The sequence below is a fragment of the Palaemon carinicauda genome, unplaced genomic scaffold (assembly GCF_036898095.1).
Source record: "Palaemon carinicauda isolate YSFRI2023 unplaced genomic scaffold, ASM3689809v2 scaffold84, whole genome shotgun sequence".
NCBI classification, from domain to species: domain Eukaryota; kingdom Metazoa; phylum Arthropoda; class Malacostraca; order Decapoda; family Palaemonidae; genus Palaemon; species Palaemon carinicauda.
In genome coordinates, this window is record NW_027172138.1 from 289,229 (window position 1) to 305,000 (window position 15,772).

The following is a 15,772-nucleotide window of genomic DNA, read 5'->3' on the forward strand; positions in this document are numbered from 1 at the left end:
CACCGCAGCCGAGGCGAACACGAACTCTCTACAAGCCCGTCTGGCTTTGATGAAGTTGTACAGATCCTTCGTCACTGTTGCCAAGTGAGCCTTGGCAAAGACCATGTACATATCTGGGGATGTGGAGACGCTTGCCATCGACTCCAGTCCGGTCTGAAGAGACATTGAGGCAGCAAGTCTTTCTTTCGTTTTCTGCTCCCGACGCAGGTGAAAGTCTGACAACTTAGGGAGGTCTTCACCGAACTGACGTCCGGCAATGTCGGCCTCCAACTTCCCGACTGAGAAGGTACTAAAAACGTCCTTCCAGTCAGCATCGTCTGATGGTAGGGCAAGGGAGAACGGCCTACACTCTTCGAGTGTGGGGCAAGGTTTTCCCGCCTCGACTGCTTTTAAGGCCGCCTTAAACCCCTTTTCCATAAAGGGGAAGGCACGGGAAGAAGAAGCAATGAAGGATGGGTGCTTCTTACTCAGAGCCGGTACCTTGGAGCTAGTGAAGGCCATCTCCTTCAACGTGCTGGTAAACAAGGCCTGAGCTTTGGGAAGGTCAAGATTTATGACCTCTTTCGGTTTTGTCTCCTCTTTCGAAGGAGGTTCCGTCCTCAGACGAACGTAACAGACTGGGTAGGACCCTTTACAGGGCCAGAATTCTACGTCTTCCACTGAGACTATGCCCAGCTTGTCGGAGAGGAAGATCTTACCTCCTGACATGGCCATGTGCTCAGCATGCCTCCACGGGTTGACGTCTGAGAAAGGGGGAAGGTCCTTAACGTTTAGCTTCTTTGGAGCTACACGAGAAGCTACGAGTTGGTGCATCTCCGACCGTAGCGCAGCTTCTTTCTCGGTTGACTGCTTCTTTAAATCCTGGAACATAAAAAGGATAGAAGTCAACGTTTGACTTATGTCAGCCAATTGAGGGGCAGAGGATGTCGAGGGGACGGGCTCTGCACCCGGAACCGATGAAACCGATACTATTTTGGTTCCTTTATCGTCAGTCTCAGGAGCCAATACAGACTCTTGCTCCAGATCTTCGGCAAGAAGACTACGTTCAGTGTTTTCTGAAACCATTGACATGTTGTCTTCTAGTTGGATGTCCTTCATGGCATCCGATACATCAGATTCTATTGGAATCTGGATGAGGGGGATCTCTGTGTGAGGTTGCGGGATTACTGCATCCGAAGATGCCCTAGGGAAAAGACAGGCCCTCACCTTTTCATTAGGAAGGTATGGCCTGGTGGTATTCTTCTGAAAACCCCTGACCCATTTACTCAGCTTCTCCCTTGCTGCATCCCTTGACTCAGTAGACTTTTGGTCATCAAAAGCTTCAGTAACCAGATTGGAACAAACGTCACATACCTGGGGGTCCCAATACTTCAGAGAACCTGACGTCGCTGCGCAGCGCGCGTGTGTCCTGCACAGACCATGGCCGCAGAAGTTCTTGCTGCGGACGTTACAGAAGTGGTTCCCGCACTTGGGATGGTACTCCTGTAAAGAAAGGAAAGGCAGATGAGTATTTGGTGAATTATCTCACAAAATTCATTATACAATGTTATGTATATATTTAACTTAGGATAGGTAAGCTAGAAAGGAAGAAGGAAAGACACCTACGTGTGATCCCGTTCAGCCAATTGCTATGACCTCCCTCAAAATTGAATTCTGGGGTATTTCTAAAGATAGAAATATTATTAGATTTTTATCCTTCAGGATATATAGAGGTGTAACTTAACACCGTCTTCTGGAATTCAATATTGGGGATTGAATGTAGTGATCACTGTAAATTAAAGAAAGAATCATTTTCTTTATATCAAGTGGCCTCACAATAGGCTGCCCAGGAAACACAGTGTAAGTTAGAAAATGTATGGGCTACCGTACAAACTATACCGTGGTTTTCTGATTGCAGTATGATCTATATCGCAATTATACTGACCACTGTACAGTCATATACTGTAGTACCTGCCGGCATACGCCGACATGTTAGTTCCTGGGTTTAAGTTAGAAGGTGTACTGTCTTCTAGTGGTAATGGGCGGCAGACCGCCGGCTGTTGTAGGTCGCCGGCCGTCGGGAGGCCACCGGCATCCGGTGGTCTCCGTCAGCCGGCGGCGAGAGATATGTTGTCAGACAGTTGTTCGACCACCTGCCGGCAGTCAGCATAGCTGCCAGCAGGTAGCCGATGGGTCGCCAGCTGCCAGTGGGTCACCGACCGTCGGCAACCCATACCAGCCGGCGACAGTACAATCTGTCAGCGGTCTGCAGTCCAGCCGGTTGCCGGCGGCCTCATGGCTGCCGGAAGTTGGGACCCAGGATACTAGTGGTAAGAGAGAGAGAAAGCATGGATGAGGGGGTGTGTAAAGGCTCAGCCTTACTGCCCTCCATCAGGAATGAGGGTTCATATGGAAGGGGGAAATGCAACATTCAGGCTTCCATCCAACCACAACCCCACCGATCTCTGCCGGCAGGGTTATGGAGGGTAGACCAAGAGAGGACTGAAGAACACTCGACAGGGGGGTAGGATCTCCGCCGGCAGCCGGCACAGCCGAGCATCCGACAGAAAACCCAAGCCAATCCCACAACCTACCGGCACTAGGGTCGATTGTAGGATGATGGCCAAGGTATGTGAAGGCTAGGCCATCACTAAAGAACAGAGAGGGGAGGGGTGAGGGTCCTGTAGGGTGAGGGAGGAGCCGGCAGCAAAGCCAGTCCTACCTCACCTAACAAGACTCCGTTCCAGTATTAGAACTATCCCAAGGGGGCGGGGAATTCGATTCCCTAGCCTAGGGTTAGCCCAATACAGAAAGAGATTGGCAGCACCATCGCTGCTGTCTCAGACAGTAAGAACAGAGTCTAGTGTCGGAGTCCCCTAAGCAATAGAAGAATCCTATTCTTCAGCTTAGGTTCTGCCGGCACAGGACTGTCTGCTAGGCCACAGGGATGAGGAATCATATCATATAATGCCTTCAGGTGAGGCTTAGGGAGGTCTAGCCTCCTGCGTCGGTAGCCTAACCTGACCCGGGAATTCAATTCACCTTGCCAGTCGGCAACCGACCACAGACGGAATACTCTGATGTTCTGACCCAAACCCAAAACCAGGATCTGTGGTTAAGGGAAGGGGCAGAAACACCCTAGCCTAGATTTACCCGAATGCAATTCAAGGCAAAGCTGACTAGGGTACGCTAACTCAGAGGGAGAAGAGATTGCTCTTAAATCTCCTAGGGAGATTAGTATCACCTTATAAAAGACTAGGAGGTATCAGTCTCCACTTAAATAAGGCGATACAAGAGCAATCGAGGACATGTATGAAAGTATACTAAAGCCCCTAGGCTAGTAGCCTAGGAGCGGTGAGAATCGATTACCTAAATCACCGAAATTCTCTCGTATACTATCTTTGGAAGAGGAAAATTTATGCAGTAATATCTTATTTGTATAAAATATTGCCTAAAGCTTCAATAAAATTACCACACTAGGAAAACTATATCATGCATGAAAGCGAGGGCTAGACGCCTAGGCTAGGAAGACTAGCGTAAGTGAGGATCGGTTACCTAAATCGCCGAAACCATGATACTATCGGCATAATATAAAATTTCCTAGCAATGAAGGCTAAATAGCTAAATTTATTAAAGCGAAATATACCGGGATGGTTGTTCTGGCTGACTAAATGACACATGCATAGCGAACACCAGCGTCCATGACGCCTCCGGTTAGGCAACAGCTCTTGTTACGTTAATTAAACCTTGAATCGAAGAAAAAACTGGCAAGAGCTTACATTTTTACAAATTAAAGATAATACCCAACTTTCCAGAGGCAGATGAGGCTGGAGAAAGCATCATAGCAGAAAATAATCCAAAAAATAGAGAGAGAGCACTGGGAAACAACGAGTAAGGTTCGCTATGAAAGAAGGAATAACAAGATGGCGCCCGGACGTGACGTCATACAGGTACTCAACAGTAGGAGATAGAGCGTGCCTTAATAACGGCTCTCCTCCAATTCTTGCCACTTTCCCCTCTCGAAGCGTAAACGCTAATAGGGGTGTAGATAGCTATGTGGTGTGTCAAGAATACGTCCTCTGATATCATGCGATATCCCTAAAGGCGAAAGCCAGGGATATTAGTGCCAGGAGTTAGAATTCTAGATACCTTAAGTAAAATTCTCTGGGATATATCACTGTAGTTAAATATAACCTAGGAAGCTACTATAAAGGAATTTCCATCAGGACGACATGGCCTGAGCCCAAAAATATTGCCTAAAGCTTCAATAAAATTACCACACTAGGAAAACTATATATCATGCATGAAAGCGAGGGCTAGATACCTAGGCTAGGAAGCCTAGCGTAAGTGAGGATCGGTTACCTAAATCGCCGAAACCACGAATACTATCGGCATAATATAAAATTTCCTAGCAATGAAGGTTAAATAGCTAAATTTTTTAAAGCCAAATATACCGGGAAGGTCGTTCTGGCTTACTTAGTGACACATGGATATCGAACGACAGCGTCCATGACACCTCCGGTTAGGCAACAGCTCTTGTTACGTTAATTGAACCTTGAATAGAGGAAAAAACTGGCAAGAGCTTACATTTATACAAAGTAAAGATAATGCTCAACTTTCCAGAGGCAGATGAGGCTGGACAAAGCATCATAGCGAGAAAATAATCCAAAAATAGCATGAGAGCACTGGGAAAACACCGAGTAAGGCCACTACAAATGAAGGAATAACAAGATGGCGCCCGGACGTGACGTCATACAGGTACTCAACAGGAGTAGAGCGTGCCTTAATAACGGCTCTCCCCCAATTCTTGCCACTTTCCCCTCTCGAAGCGTAAACGCTATTCGGGGTGTAGATAGCTATGTGACGTGTCAAGAATACGTCCTCTGATATTATGCGATATCCCTAAAGGCGAAAGCCAGGGATATTCGCGCCAGGAGTTAGAATTCTGGATACCTTGAATAAAATTCTCTGGGATATATCACTGCAGTTAAATATAACCTAGGAAGCTACTATAAAGGAACTTCCATCAGGACGACATGGCCTGAGCCCAAAAAAACCTTTGTTCGTATTGAGAATACAAACTTCGACTGACTTTGTATACAGTGAGACCTGTATGCTTTTGTTGCTAGGTTTGTTCATATGGGATATGCAAACCTCGAGAGTTTTCCTGAGTCTGGTATGACTCTTCCATGCAGGGGGCAGGAAGCACTAACATAGTTCATAATTAGAAGTAATAACATATAACAGTAACGTCATATGTCTCTATGGTCTGAGTGACCAAGGAAATATTGTCTTGAGGTTAAGGCAAAGGCACATTTGGAAATCCACAGATACAGTAATGCTCTGGTAACCTTCCATCAGGACGACATGGCCTGAGCCCAAAACACGGATTTTGAGCGAAGTGAAAAATCTATTTTTGGGTGAGATAGCCATGTCGTCCTGATGGACTCGCCCTCCTTTCTATGAAAAGGCCTTGGCAGGATCCCTCCCGAAACTACTATATCTGTAGCACCTTGCTCAACGCTACAAGGAATAAACATGGTGGCGACGATGGCGCCATCTAGATACTCAAGGTAGTAATGGAGGAAGGGTACCTTGATAACAGCTCCCCTTCTAATTTTGCCACTTTCCCCCTCGAAGCAAAAACGCTATTCGGGGTGAAGATTGCTATGTGTCGTATCAAGATATACGTCCCTTGATATTATGCGATATCCTTAAAGGAAACTTTAAGGATATTCGCACCAGGAGTTAGAATTCTAGAGACCTAAAGGTAAATTCTCTGGGAATATCACTGTAGTCAAATATACCCTAGGAAGCTACTTAAAGGAACCTTCCATCAGGAAGACACGGCTATCTCACCCAAAAATAGATTTTTCGTCCGTTATGTAATACACAATCTTACAGGGACTCCTCTCAATATAACTTCAATATTATGACAAACAAAAAAAATTTTCTTAACAGTATAAATTCCAAGTAATTTCTAAGATAAAAAGAACAATAAATTTTAGCTGTTCAAACCTTTAAATTCACTCTATTTACCATTATGGTCTCTGTAAAATTATACATAGAGCTTAAATGAAGAAATTACTATACCTGGATTATGTAAAATATCATGTGATGCAGGGTGACCTGGTACCATGTGTGGTGCAACCTTATGCTGTACAGGACTAGTTAAGGATCCCATGGCACTTAATAAATGAGGACCTGTGCTTGGACCTGAAACTAAAAGAAAAAGAAATTAATTTTTTCATGTAAATTAACAAAATGAAGAAATATATACATACAAAAAGCTTAAGTCTCTAACCACCTACTTTACCTGTATCTTACAGAACCATTAAATGCATATTCATAATCTGTGATTTCACATTTTAATTTTGAAATGAAATAAATCATAACCACTTTGTGCATACCGTTCTATTCTTACAGTACAGTAGCCTATACAGCATCTGCATTTTAAGAAGCATTCTGCTTATGCATGTATAGTATGTTACATGTCACCTTTTTTATCTAAATGAAATATCTATAAGCAGTGTTTATACTCTCTTTTCATTAGTGAAAACTGTTAATTTGATTATCTGTATACTGTATACTGTATACTAGGATAAAAGAAAAGTAATTTATGAACTAATAACAGTAGTGACTACTGCATGGTTAATGAAATTAACATTATATATCATGTTAATGATAATGGTTTGCCAGCACTTTCAGGCTGACCTCATACATCCACAACAATGACCTATGGAAACTGTAATAAAAGAATGCTTATATTCCTAAGTATTTAGATTAAGCGTAAGAACTGAACATGTAATTACTATTGCTAAATCAATTATGTCCATAATTTAAAAAGTTTCTCAAAGGGTTGTGGAACTAGTACTTGAACTGTATATAATAAATATAAATGTAGTAACCTGACCAAGGCACCAGCCACCTGTTGAGATACTACTATTGGGTCATTTTACTAGCCAAAGAGTAGTAGATTACATTGGATCCCTCCTGGTTTATAGCACATTTTCCCTTTGCCTACACATACACCAAAGAGTCTGACCTATTCTCTACACAGCCTCCTCTTTTTTCATACATCTGACAACAATAAAATAACCAAAAAATTCTTCTTCACTCAAGGGGTTAACTACTGTAATGTAATTGTTCAGTAGCTACTTTCCACTTGATAAGGGTACAGGAGACTTTAGCTATGGTAAGCAGCTCTTCTAGGAGAATGAAACTCCACAGTCAAACCATTGTTCTCTAGTCCTTGGTAGTGCCATAGCTTCTGTAAGTAACATGGTTTTTCACTGTTGACTTAGATTTCTCTTGCTTGAGGGTACACTCAGGCACTATTCTAATAGTTTCCTTATTTCCTTTCCACACTGAGCTATTATTCTCCCTGTAGTAGACCTTGGGCTTATAGCATCTTGCTTTTCCAGCTAGGGTTGTAGCTCAACTAGTAATAATAATTATTGCAATTATGCTTATACAGTACCTGTAATTCCTTTTTTCAAAGAATTTCCTTCATACTATATTTCATAATAGCAAAGTATATAAGGTCTGATGAATGAAGAAAGAACAATCATAATCAGTAACATTGTGCTTCTGCATTTTTTACAGATCCTGTATACAAGTGCTTGTGTTACAAAACCACAGAATTTAAACAAAATTTTGGTTAAATTTTGCTGGGAGAAAATGTGTACATGTAATACCTCAGAGATCAAACAATTCAGTGATTGAACATATTGTTCCAGCATTTAAAACAGAGCCAATGTAAGCATACCTCTCACCTCATTCATGCTCAAACATAATTTCATTAACCTTGTCATTAACTTTATTCATTTTACTGTTTTTATTTTTTTATCCATACACAATGGCTAAAGGAGGAGGAGGAGGAGGAGATCCAGCCCCTAGTTAAGTGATAAAGTATATAATGTAGTGGCAAAATGGCCTAAGTTACACAATTATTTCTATGAATCTCCCTGATGTTCATATTGCTTCTTCTCCAGAAGCTTGGTTTAAACGACACTTACCCGTAAAAAGATTTTAATTCTCCTAATTTCTTTCACTTCAATAATTACATTCCTTCAAAAAACGAATTGAACCTTCTATTGATAAGAGGTAAGCAGCCCAAGGCTGCTACATCAGATACTCTTGTTTTCATTATCTCTGTCAATTCACAGTGATCAGAACCTCTCTTGATTGTTTACATACTGCCCATTAAGATGTATTCCACAGGTTTAGTTGGCAATTAATGCATGGAATGTGCACGGAAACTATTTCTAGGAGTGCATGATCAGCATTCCTTTAATGTATTGTGTTGGGGGCAATAATGTGATTTAGATAATTGTTGTGAAGAGTGAGTTTTATTCTCGGTGCCACTCAAGGAAAAGTATGCTTCAATGGTTGCCTATCAAGCTAACCGTTCTAAGAGCATAGGGAAAAGTTAGTTCAGGGGAGAATCCAGGTTAACTAGGCTAGTAGATTAGAGTGGGGATGATGATACTGTAATGGCATACAGTAACTCCACCTTTGGACAACACACAGATTCAGTTATCTATTGAAAGTGGTGAGCTTCACATGCTTTTTATGTCATTTGCTTCTATTGTTAAAGTTCAGAAATCAAGTGAATCCTCCCTTAATAATGGTAATTCTGGTTCTTCACAATCCATGCTAGTCCTAGCCTAATACCCCATGGTTAATCTAATGTTAATAGAATTTCATTCAGTAAGAGTTCTGAAAGAACCCTGCTCTAGAGATTCAAAAGCCTCACACATAGCCTCAAAATATTTACATACTTTAGTTCCTTCTGCTGCTGAACCCCTGCAAAACCACAAACCCAATCACTCTATATGACAACTAGATTGAGAGTGGGTTGTCTTGATTCTATATCACTTTACTCACTAAGGGCATTCACTAGAGAAATTACCTTTTATTTTGTTGTAAGCATTGACATTTAAACAGCTTCGAGATAGAAGCAATATGAGCACCGAGTGAATATAAAAATGATAAATCTAATTACTAAAATTATGTCATTCATGACTACCATGAAGCAGTAAGTGCCTGTATATTGTTAAAACTTCAAAAGATCTAAAAGTATTAGAGATACTGTTCTTCACATACTAATGGGGCACTTTGAAACCACATGCCTTCCTTCCCTTTTCCCTAATGAAATCTTTCATCAATGTCTTAACATGTTCAAACTATTGTATACAAACAGATATGCAGTTGCTCATAAATATGCTGTTGAACCTGATGTTTCTGGGCAAAGAATTTCCAAAATAACCTTTGCCACTGCCTTTTTTATATACATTCGGTTTCAACATACTATATTGCAATCTTTATGTGCTGAACCTTCACAAAGTGACCATAAAAAAGGGCTTTTGTAAGAAGCTATAGACAACATAACAGCCTCACAAATGATAGCGAACAATTTTTCGTTCTAAATGTCATCATGGAAACTCTCTTAATCTTTGCCCCTCAGAGTACAGTATACAGAACTAAGAGAACTTTATCTCATGGAACCAAAAGAACAACACTAATTCTCTGTGATGAGACTGTTATAAATAGAAGAGTTAAGCTAACATACAGTTTATAAAGTATGTACCAGTAGTGTATGTATTCTGGTATTTATTTGAATTACTTTTAGAAGATTTTCATTTCTATACACTACACTGCAAGTTATGGGGAACACTGAATTAACCCCTTCAATTAATGATTTACATTGTTACTGCATTTATTTTCTAAAACTCTGTCAAACTGAAAAAATCACACTGTTAGAACATAAAAGATGAAATAGGTAAAAAGAATCTTCACAATTCATCCTACAATTCTTTTAGATATGATTATTTTCAGATCTTTTCAAAAAATTCAACAATGAAATATATATGCTTAGCATACTGATACTTCTTTGTGATGAACAAACTCTCAGTTGTGATTTGTTAATCTTGTTTATTTTTTTACTTTTTATGAATATTTTGCCCAAAATTATCAATTAAAAAAAGAAAAAACCTTTTGCAATTGTCGAAAATTCCAAACCGTATGTTGTTGGATAAACATTTACCTTTCTTTTGCTTATTTTTTCATTCAGATTGATCAGTTTTTGACAGAGATATTAGGATTAGAATGTCAAATATTATGGTTTTGACTTACAGTCTTTGGAAATTTCGGAATGTCTTTTCGTTGTTTTTGTCTGTTATACTGTATGTCTATTATTCTACATATTAAAGTTTTTATGAATAATATGATGTTTATCATTATACAAAGTATAGGTTATTTTTAATGCTTACTCTGTTTACTTTGATCATTTTTTCCTTTATCTTACAATTTATTCTGTTTTGTAATCTTAGGCTCTTGGTTCTTTCCCACCCCTGAAAAGTTCTCTCTAACCTACGCACATGCATTTGCTGTTCTTGAAAGGCAAAGGCATGGCTAATATTGTACTGTATAAATACAATGCATTAAAAAATACAGCCAAGTACAGTAGCAAAATTCTGCCCCGTTCCCCCCCCCCAAAAAAAGGCGAGAATCGTAAAATAAGTGTGTCATGTGTCAAGACAGGGAGTGCAACACTGCCTTCTCCATTGTCTAAATGCTTACTAATGGTAATGAATAATGAATCTCCCAGCCCCAAACACTTCAAAGTATGAAAATTTGCAATGTACTATTTTTTTGGGGGGGGGGGACAAATGGATAAGTTATGTAATTTTCTGAAGTTTACTTTAGAATATGCCGTGAATTGTAATATCCAAATGTTTGCAATGATGGTATGGGTGACTTTTGGGGCCTACAAAATCTAAGCTAATGCTAATTTCATATTAAAACTTCATATGTGTTGGTGAATGTTACCACAATACTGTACACACCAATTTTCACAAAACATCAGATTTTTCAGATTTTTCATCAAATGTCACCCCGTAAAGCAGCAACTCAGTACTCAGTTTGCTTTAAATATTTGTTGGGTACAAGTAATTCAATAAGTGAGAACCTTTGAAAAATTGTAATCACATTTGAAATTCAAATTTTGAATTGTTAGAAAGTCAGACAGAAATCTTTTCATTTGTCAAAATTTTGTATAGTAGATCTGACCAACTGTGCAAAATGCTTAAAAAAAACTTGACATCTGCCTGTGCAGTGCAGTAAAAGAAAGCTGTTTATTTTGCATATCAAAGTTCAACAAAATATCTTCTCATACACAACACAGACACTTCTGCAACTCCATATAAAATCTAAAAACTTCTTTGTCAGTTATTATAATAAAACTATCTTAAGAGGAACAATTCGATCCCATTACAACAATACATTTTGGCATCATTAACTTTTTGGTTTCTCGACTGATTTTTTTTTTAATTTAAAACACATTTGAAAGAGAATTTTAGAGATAAAAAGGTATACATAATAGATATTCTCAGCATTTTTGTATGTATTACTTTATCTATGTGCAGAAGTCAATCTTTAAGGTGCCTAATTTTCATATGAAAATATTCTGTTCTCTTTCAAAAAGTAAATGTAAACATTGAGGCTATAAAATTCCCTAGCTTTTCATGCTTTAATGATAAAATCGGTTGATAAAAAAGTAATAGAAATTTTTCTCGAAAGATTTTATATTTTGAGAAATCATGCTTCAGATTTTCTTTTTTTTTACAGATTGATTGAATAGACGTTAGTGTGTATAAGTATGGGCTTTTAACAGAAATTTTCCACGCCACTAAGGATCCTAAAGATGAATACATCATATTTCTGGGTTATTAATAACCAGTGGTGAGCACCTTCCCTCACATGCAAATATACATCTCCCCACTCACATACACTGTACAGTATATATGCCACATGCACCAACAAGACGTGGCTAGCATAGTGCATTCTTATATGTGTATTTTTCTGGGTAAATGTTATGCTTTAGGCAAATTAAGTTATCGTCTCTGACACTTTATGCATCTCTCAGCAGAATCATAACAAGAAAATTCAAAATATATAAATCAGCAGACAAGGAAATATGAAGAACGTACCTTATAGAGATGTACAGCAAACATTTATTGATGAATACCATAGAGAATACAAAAAACCTAATATATTCCTTGGTAAATCATAAAAAATAGTGGAATTACTATAAGTGGGATAATAAAATAAATAGGTTTCCCTAGAATATTTGAACAAAAAGTAAATAAATTGGTATCCAGATCAGATAAGGGTTGTGTACGGGACTGTATGCGCTACCGTAAATATAAAAAAAAGGGCCTTTAAGAAAAAGAACAAATTGTTTTCACTAAAAAAACTATTTGAAACATGAAATATAAACGCTCTCCTAGCCAAAAATGCAATAATCTGTGTTTCCCAAATTCCATGCCAGAGGTCATGAGCCGCACCCTTTAAAGAGTTAATAATGACAATCTAAGCTAAAGCATATCTTACCTGGTGTGTATTGAGGGGAGTGCAGGTGACCAAGAACATGGCTGGGGGATACAGCAGTGGTTGGCATCTGATTAGGGGTTGAAGAAGAGCTTCCATTTTCTACAACCTGGGATTTCCCAGAAGAAGCTCCTCTGTGGGGATGCGGTGCAGGAGGCGGTGGTGGCTCTGCTACTTTTTCATCTACAAGACAATGTGATAATTCTATTACATTCTCTTGTGAATTGTGGCATAAGTAGTGGAAGCCTCTGGTGTAAACAATTCAGTGCCAAAAGCCCAAGCAAACAACTGCATTAAAAACCAGCAATACGCAGTTATGGTCCAAAATTTTCTCATTTAACCCCATCTACTTATGACTTAAAACCATTATTTAAGCTGAGAACAAGAAGGAATAAGATTTCAACACTTTTGCCACCAACTAGGCCTTTCTTCACTATTACTCCTCTTACGCTATTGCAAAATCTCAATTAAATTCCTATGAAATTAAAGGTAACTTCATAAAAAAGGGACAATTACAGCAATAAATACTTCTATTACAAAATCATAGGGAATAACCTATTAGAAAAATCAGTTTGTCTATTACTGATAGCATCTTATTTCAATCAAATTATACTGTAGATAAAGACAATAAAATATAGTTCTTAAAAGCAATTCATGCAATACATCAAATCCTAAGAACATTATCAAACTCATTTGCAGTATTGTATTTAGAAAAGAGGTGCTATTGAAGAATAGTACAAAGTGCATTTCAAAACTTAGTAAAGATTTTGTCACAAAATAAGTTATATCTATTAGCAATACTATTGAATAGCTGATCTTTCAAGCATCTAAATACCAAGCAAAAGACATACAGTATACATTGGGCAATATCATTTGAGCAGCTAAATTTAAACCTCATTGTAGATGGTTAACATCACAAAAATATTTCAAGCCAATTCTTTTCCCAGTATGCCAAACCAACTACAGTACACAGGTCACTCTATATGATAGCATTGAAATATGTGAGACTTCTCAGCTTCTCACATACAAAATGCTGAGGCCACTTTTCACCATGAATAGTTTAGCAGTGAATAGTACTGACATAAGAAAGTAAATACAGCATGACTTGACGGGGTCTTAGAAGAGTGGCACAGCATTTCAGTGCCTTAAAAAAGTTGGAAGAATGCTTGGTGACTTAAGTATGAAGGATTAACAATCAAAATTACAATGCCTTATAGAAAATTTGGGAATGATAAAGGAGGGACGACAGATTTGGGAAATGTCTGCTTGTGAGGGAGATACTGGTCTAATACGGTGCCCAAAAGTTCTTATGTGGTGCCTAATAAGGCATTAAGCAAACTAAAGCAGATTACATTAAATTACACTTGCAACTTGCAATGCTATTGACTTCAAGGGTGAGTATAAAGTGAAATTGGCATACTCACTAAGAGGATCTAGAAGGTGTAAGTCCAGGTGGGGCTGAGGTCCATCTCCATCCAGCCCACACCTCCTGGGACCACCCTCTGGTCTCCTTAGGGCTATCTCCCTCTCAATCTCCGTAATCTGCTTCTTCATAAGTGTGAGGGTTGAAGAGGAGGGAGATTGTGTATTAGTATGAGGAGAATTCCGTGACCGGACTTTAGCATGAGGGGAACTGGCAGCATTAGGAATGGGGGAATTATGAGAGTTCAGCGTTGGGAGAGGATTGAGGGGTGGCAGCTCACCCCTGCACAACTGCTCGTCCAGAGATCGCACCATAGGGCGCTGCTGTTGTTGTTGCTCTTGCTCCTGCTCCTGTTCCTCTTGTTGTTGCTGGGGTGGCTGTGGAGGCTGCTGTTGGAGCTGCTGCTGATAAACTTCAGGGGTCTCTTCATATAAGACATCTTTAGTTTCATCCTCATCTGGCTCTCCCATGCCACTTTCATCCCCTGAAAATTTAAAATGTTGATGAAAAATTTACAGGAATATCAAAGCATAATTTCAGTTCAAGGTTAACTAACATTAGTAGCCCAATGAATTTTATAAGAATTCTAAATAGCAGGGTTCCTTCAGCAGGAAAGCAACATTATATATTTGATTAAAAATTGTTCACCATATGAAAATGAATACCAAAATCTCATTCCTAAAAAATATGTAAATCTAGCTATTGTTGAAATTACAGTAAAAAGGAATATGGATAAAATTGCAATGATGTTTCATTAATATGATAAGAATTAAAAAAATATATAAATAACTTTAATACAAAGATCTCATGTCTACCTCATATTCATGAAAACTTGAAAAAAAAAATGGGGAAAAGGTGGAACTAAATCCCAAAAGAAAGGGTGTAGCCTTTTTATCAGTCTTCTTCATATAATGTCAATACCATTTAACATCATACCAATGCAGTTAAATATTTGTTCATTACAATACTCTCATATACAAAATAAATATACTACATAATATCCTAGTTATTGCATTTTGATGGGGATTTTCTAATTGCCTCAGATCATGATGATGATGATGATGATGATGACGATTATTATTATTATTATTATCATTATTATTATTATTATTATTAGCTAAGCTACAACCCTATTTGGAAAAGCAGGATGCTACAAGCACAAGGGCTCCAACAGGGAAAAATAGCCCAGTGAGGAGAGGAAATGAGAAAATAAATAAAGTATATGGAAAGTAATAAAAAATCCAAATAAAATATTCCAAGAACAGTAACAACATTAAAACAATAAAAAATTTTAAGAACAGTAACAACATTAAAACAATAAAATATTTTAAAAACAGTACCAACATTAAAAGAGACCTTTCATATATAAACTATAAAAAGAAACTTGTGTCACCTTGTCCAAAATAAAAACGTTTGCTGCAAGTTTGAACTTTTGAAGTTCTACCAATTCAACTACCTGATTAGGAAGATCATTCCACAACTTGGTCATAGCTGGAATAAAACTTCTAGATTACTGTGTAGTATCGAGCTTCATGATAGAGAAGGCATGACTATTAGAATTAACTGCATACTGTACCTAATATACGAACCAGGTGGTACTATATGGGATGATCTGAATGTAAAGGATGGTCAGAATTATGAAAAATATCATCATCATCATCATCACCATCATTATCATTATCATTATTATTATCATTGATACTGTACTGTAATTTTATCATCATTATCAAAATTGACACCAGTTTTGTATTTCTCAAGAATAAAGAAATCTATAAAGGTAGGCTAAGTTTACGAAATATAGAAAAAATGTACAAAAACAGAAAAAAATAATAATTCCAACAATACTGTAATACATACTGAAATAAGATAAATGATAAAACTCTGGGAATATGGAATATGCAAAGTAATTCTCAAGAGAAAGAAATTGTTATCAAATCAATCCCAGGTATCCTGATATTTAAACCATAAGTAACTCAA

At 38.2% G+C, this 15,772-nt stretch overlaps 1 protein-coding gene across 1 annotated transcript in view; it reads right to left on the reverse strand.

Annotated features, from left to right (window-relative positions):
• Window positions 1–15,772, reverse strand: part of LOC137637550 (heat shock protein DDB_G0288861-like) — a 54,285-nt gene that overhangs the window by 16,770 nt on the left and 21,743 nt on the right. The window contains exons 3-5 of the mRNA XM_068369710.1: window positions 13,797–14,279; window positions 12,376–12,555; window positions 6,073–6,201 (exon numbers count right to left, since the gene is read on the reverse strand). Coding sequence (XP_068225811.1) covers window positions 6,073–6,201; window positions 12,376–12,555; window positions 13,797–14,279 — 792 coding nt within the window. The remainder of the gene's footprint in view (window positions 1–6,072; window positions 6,202–12,375; window positions 12,556–13,796; window positions 14,280–15,772) is intronic.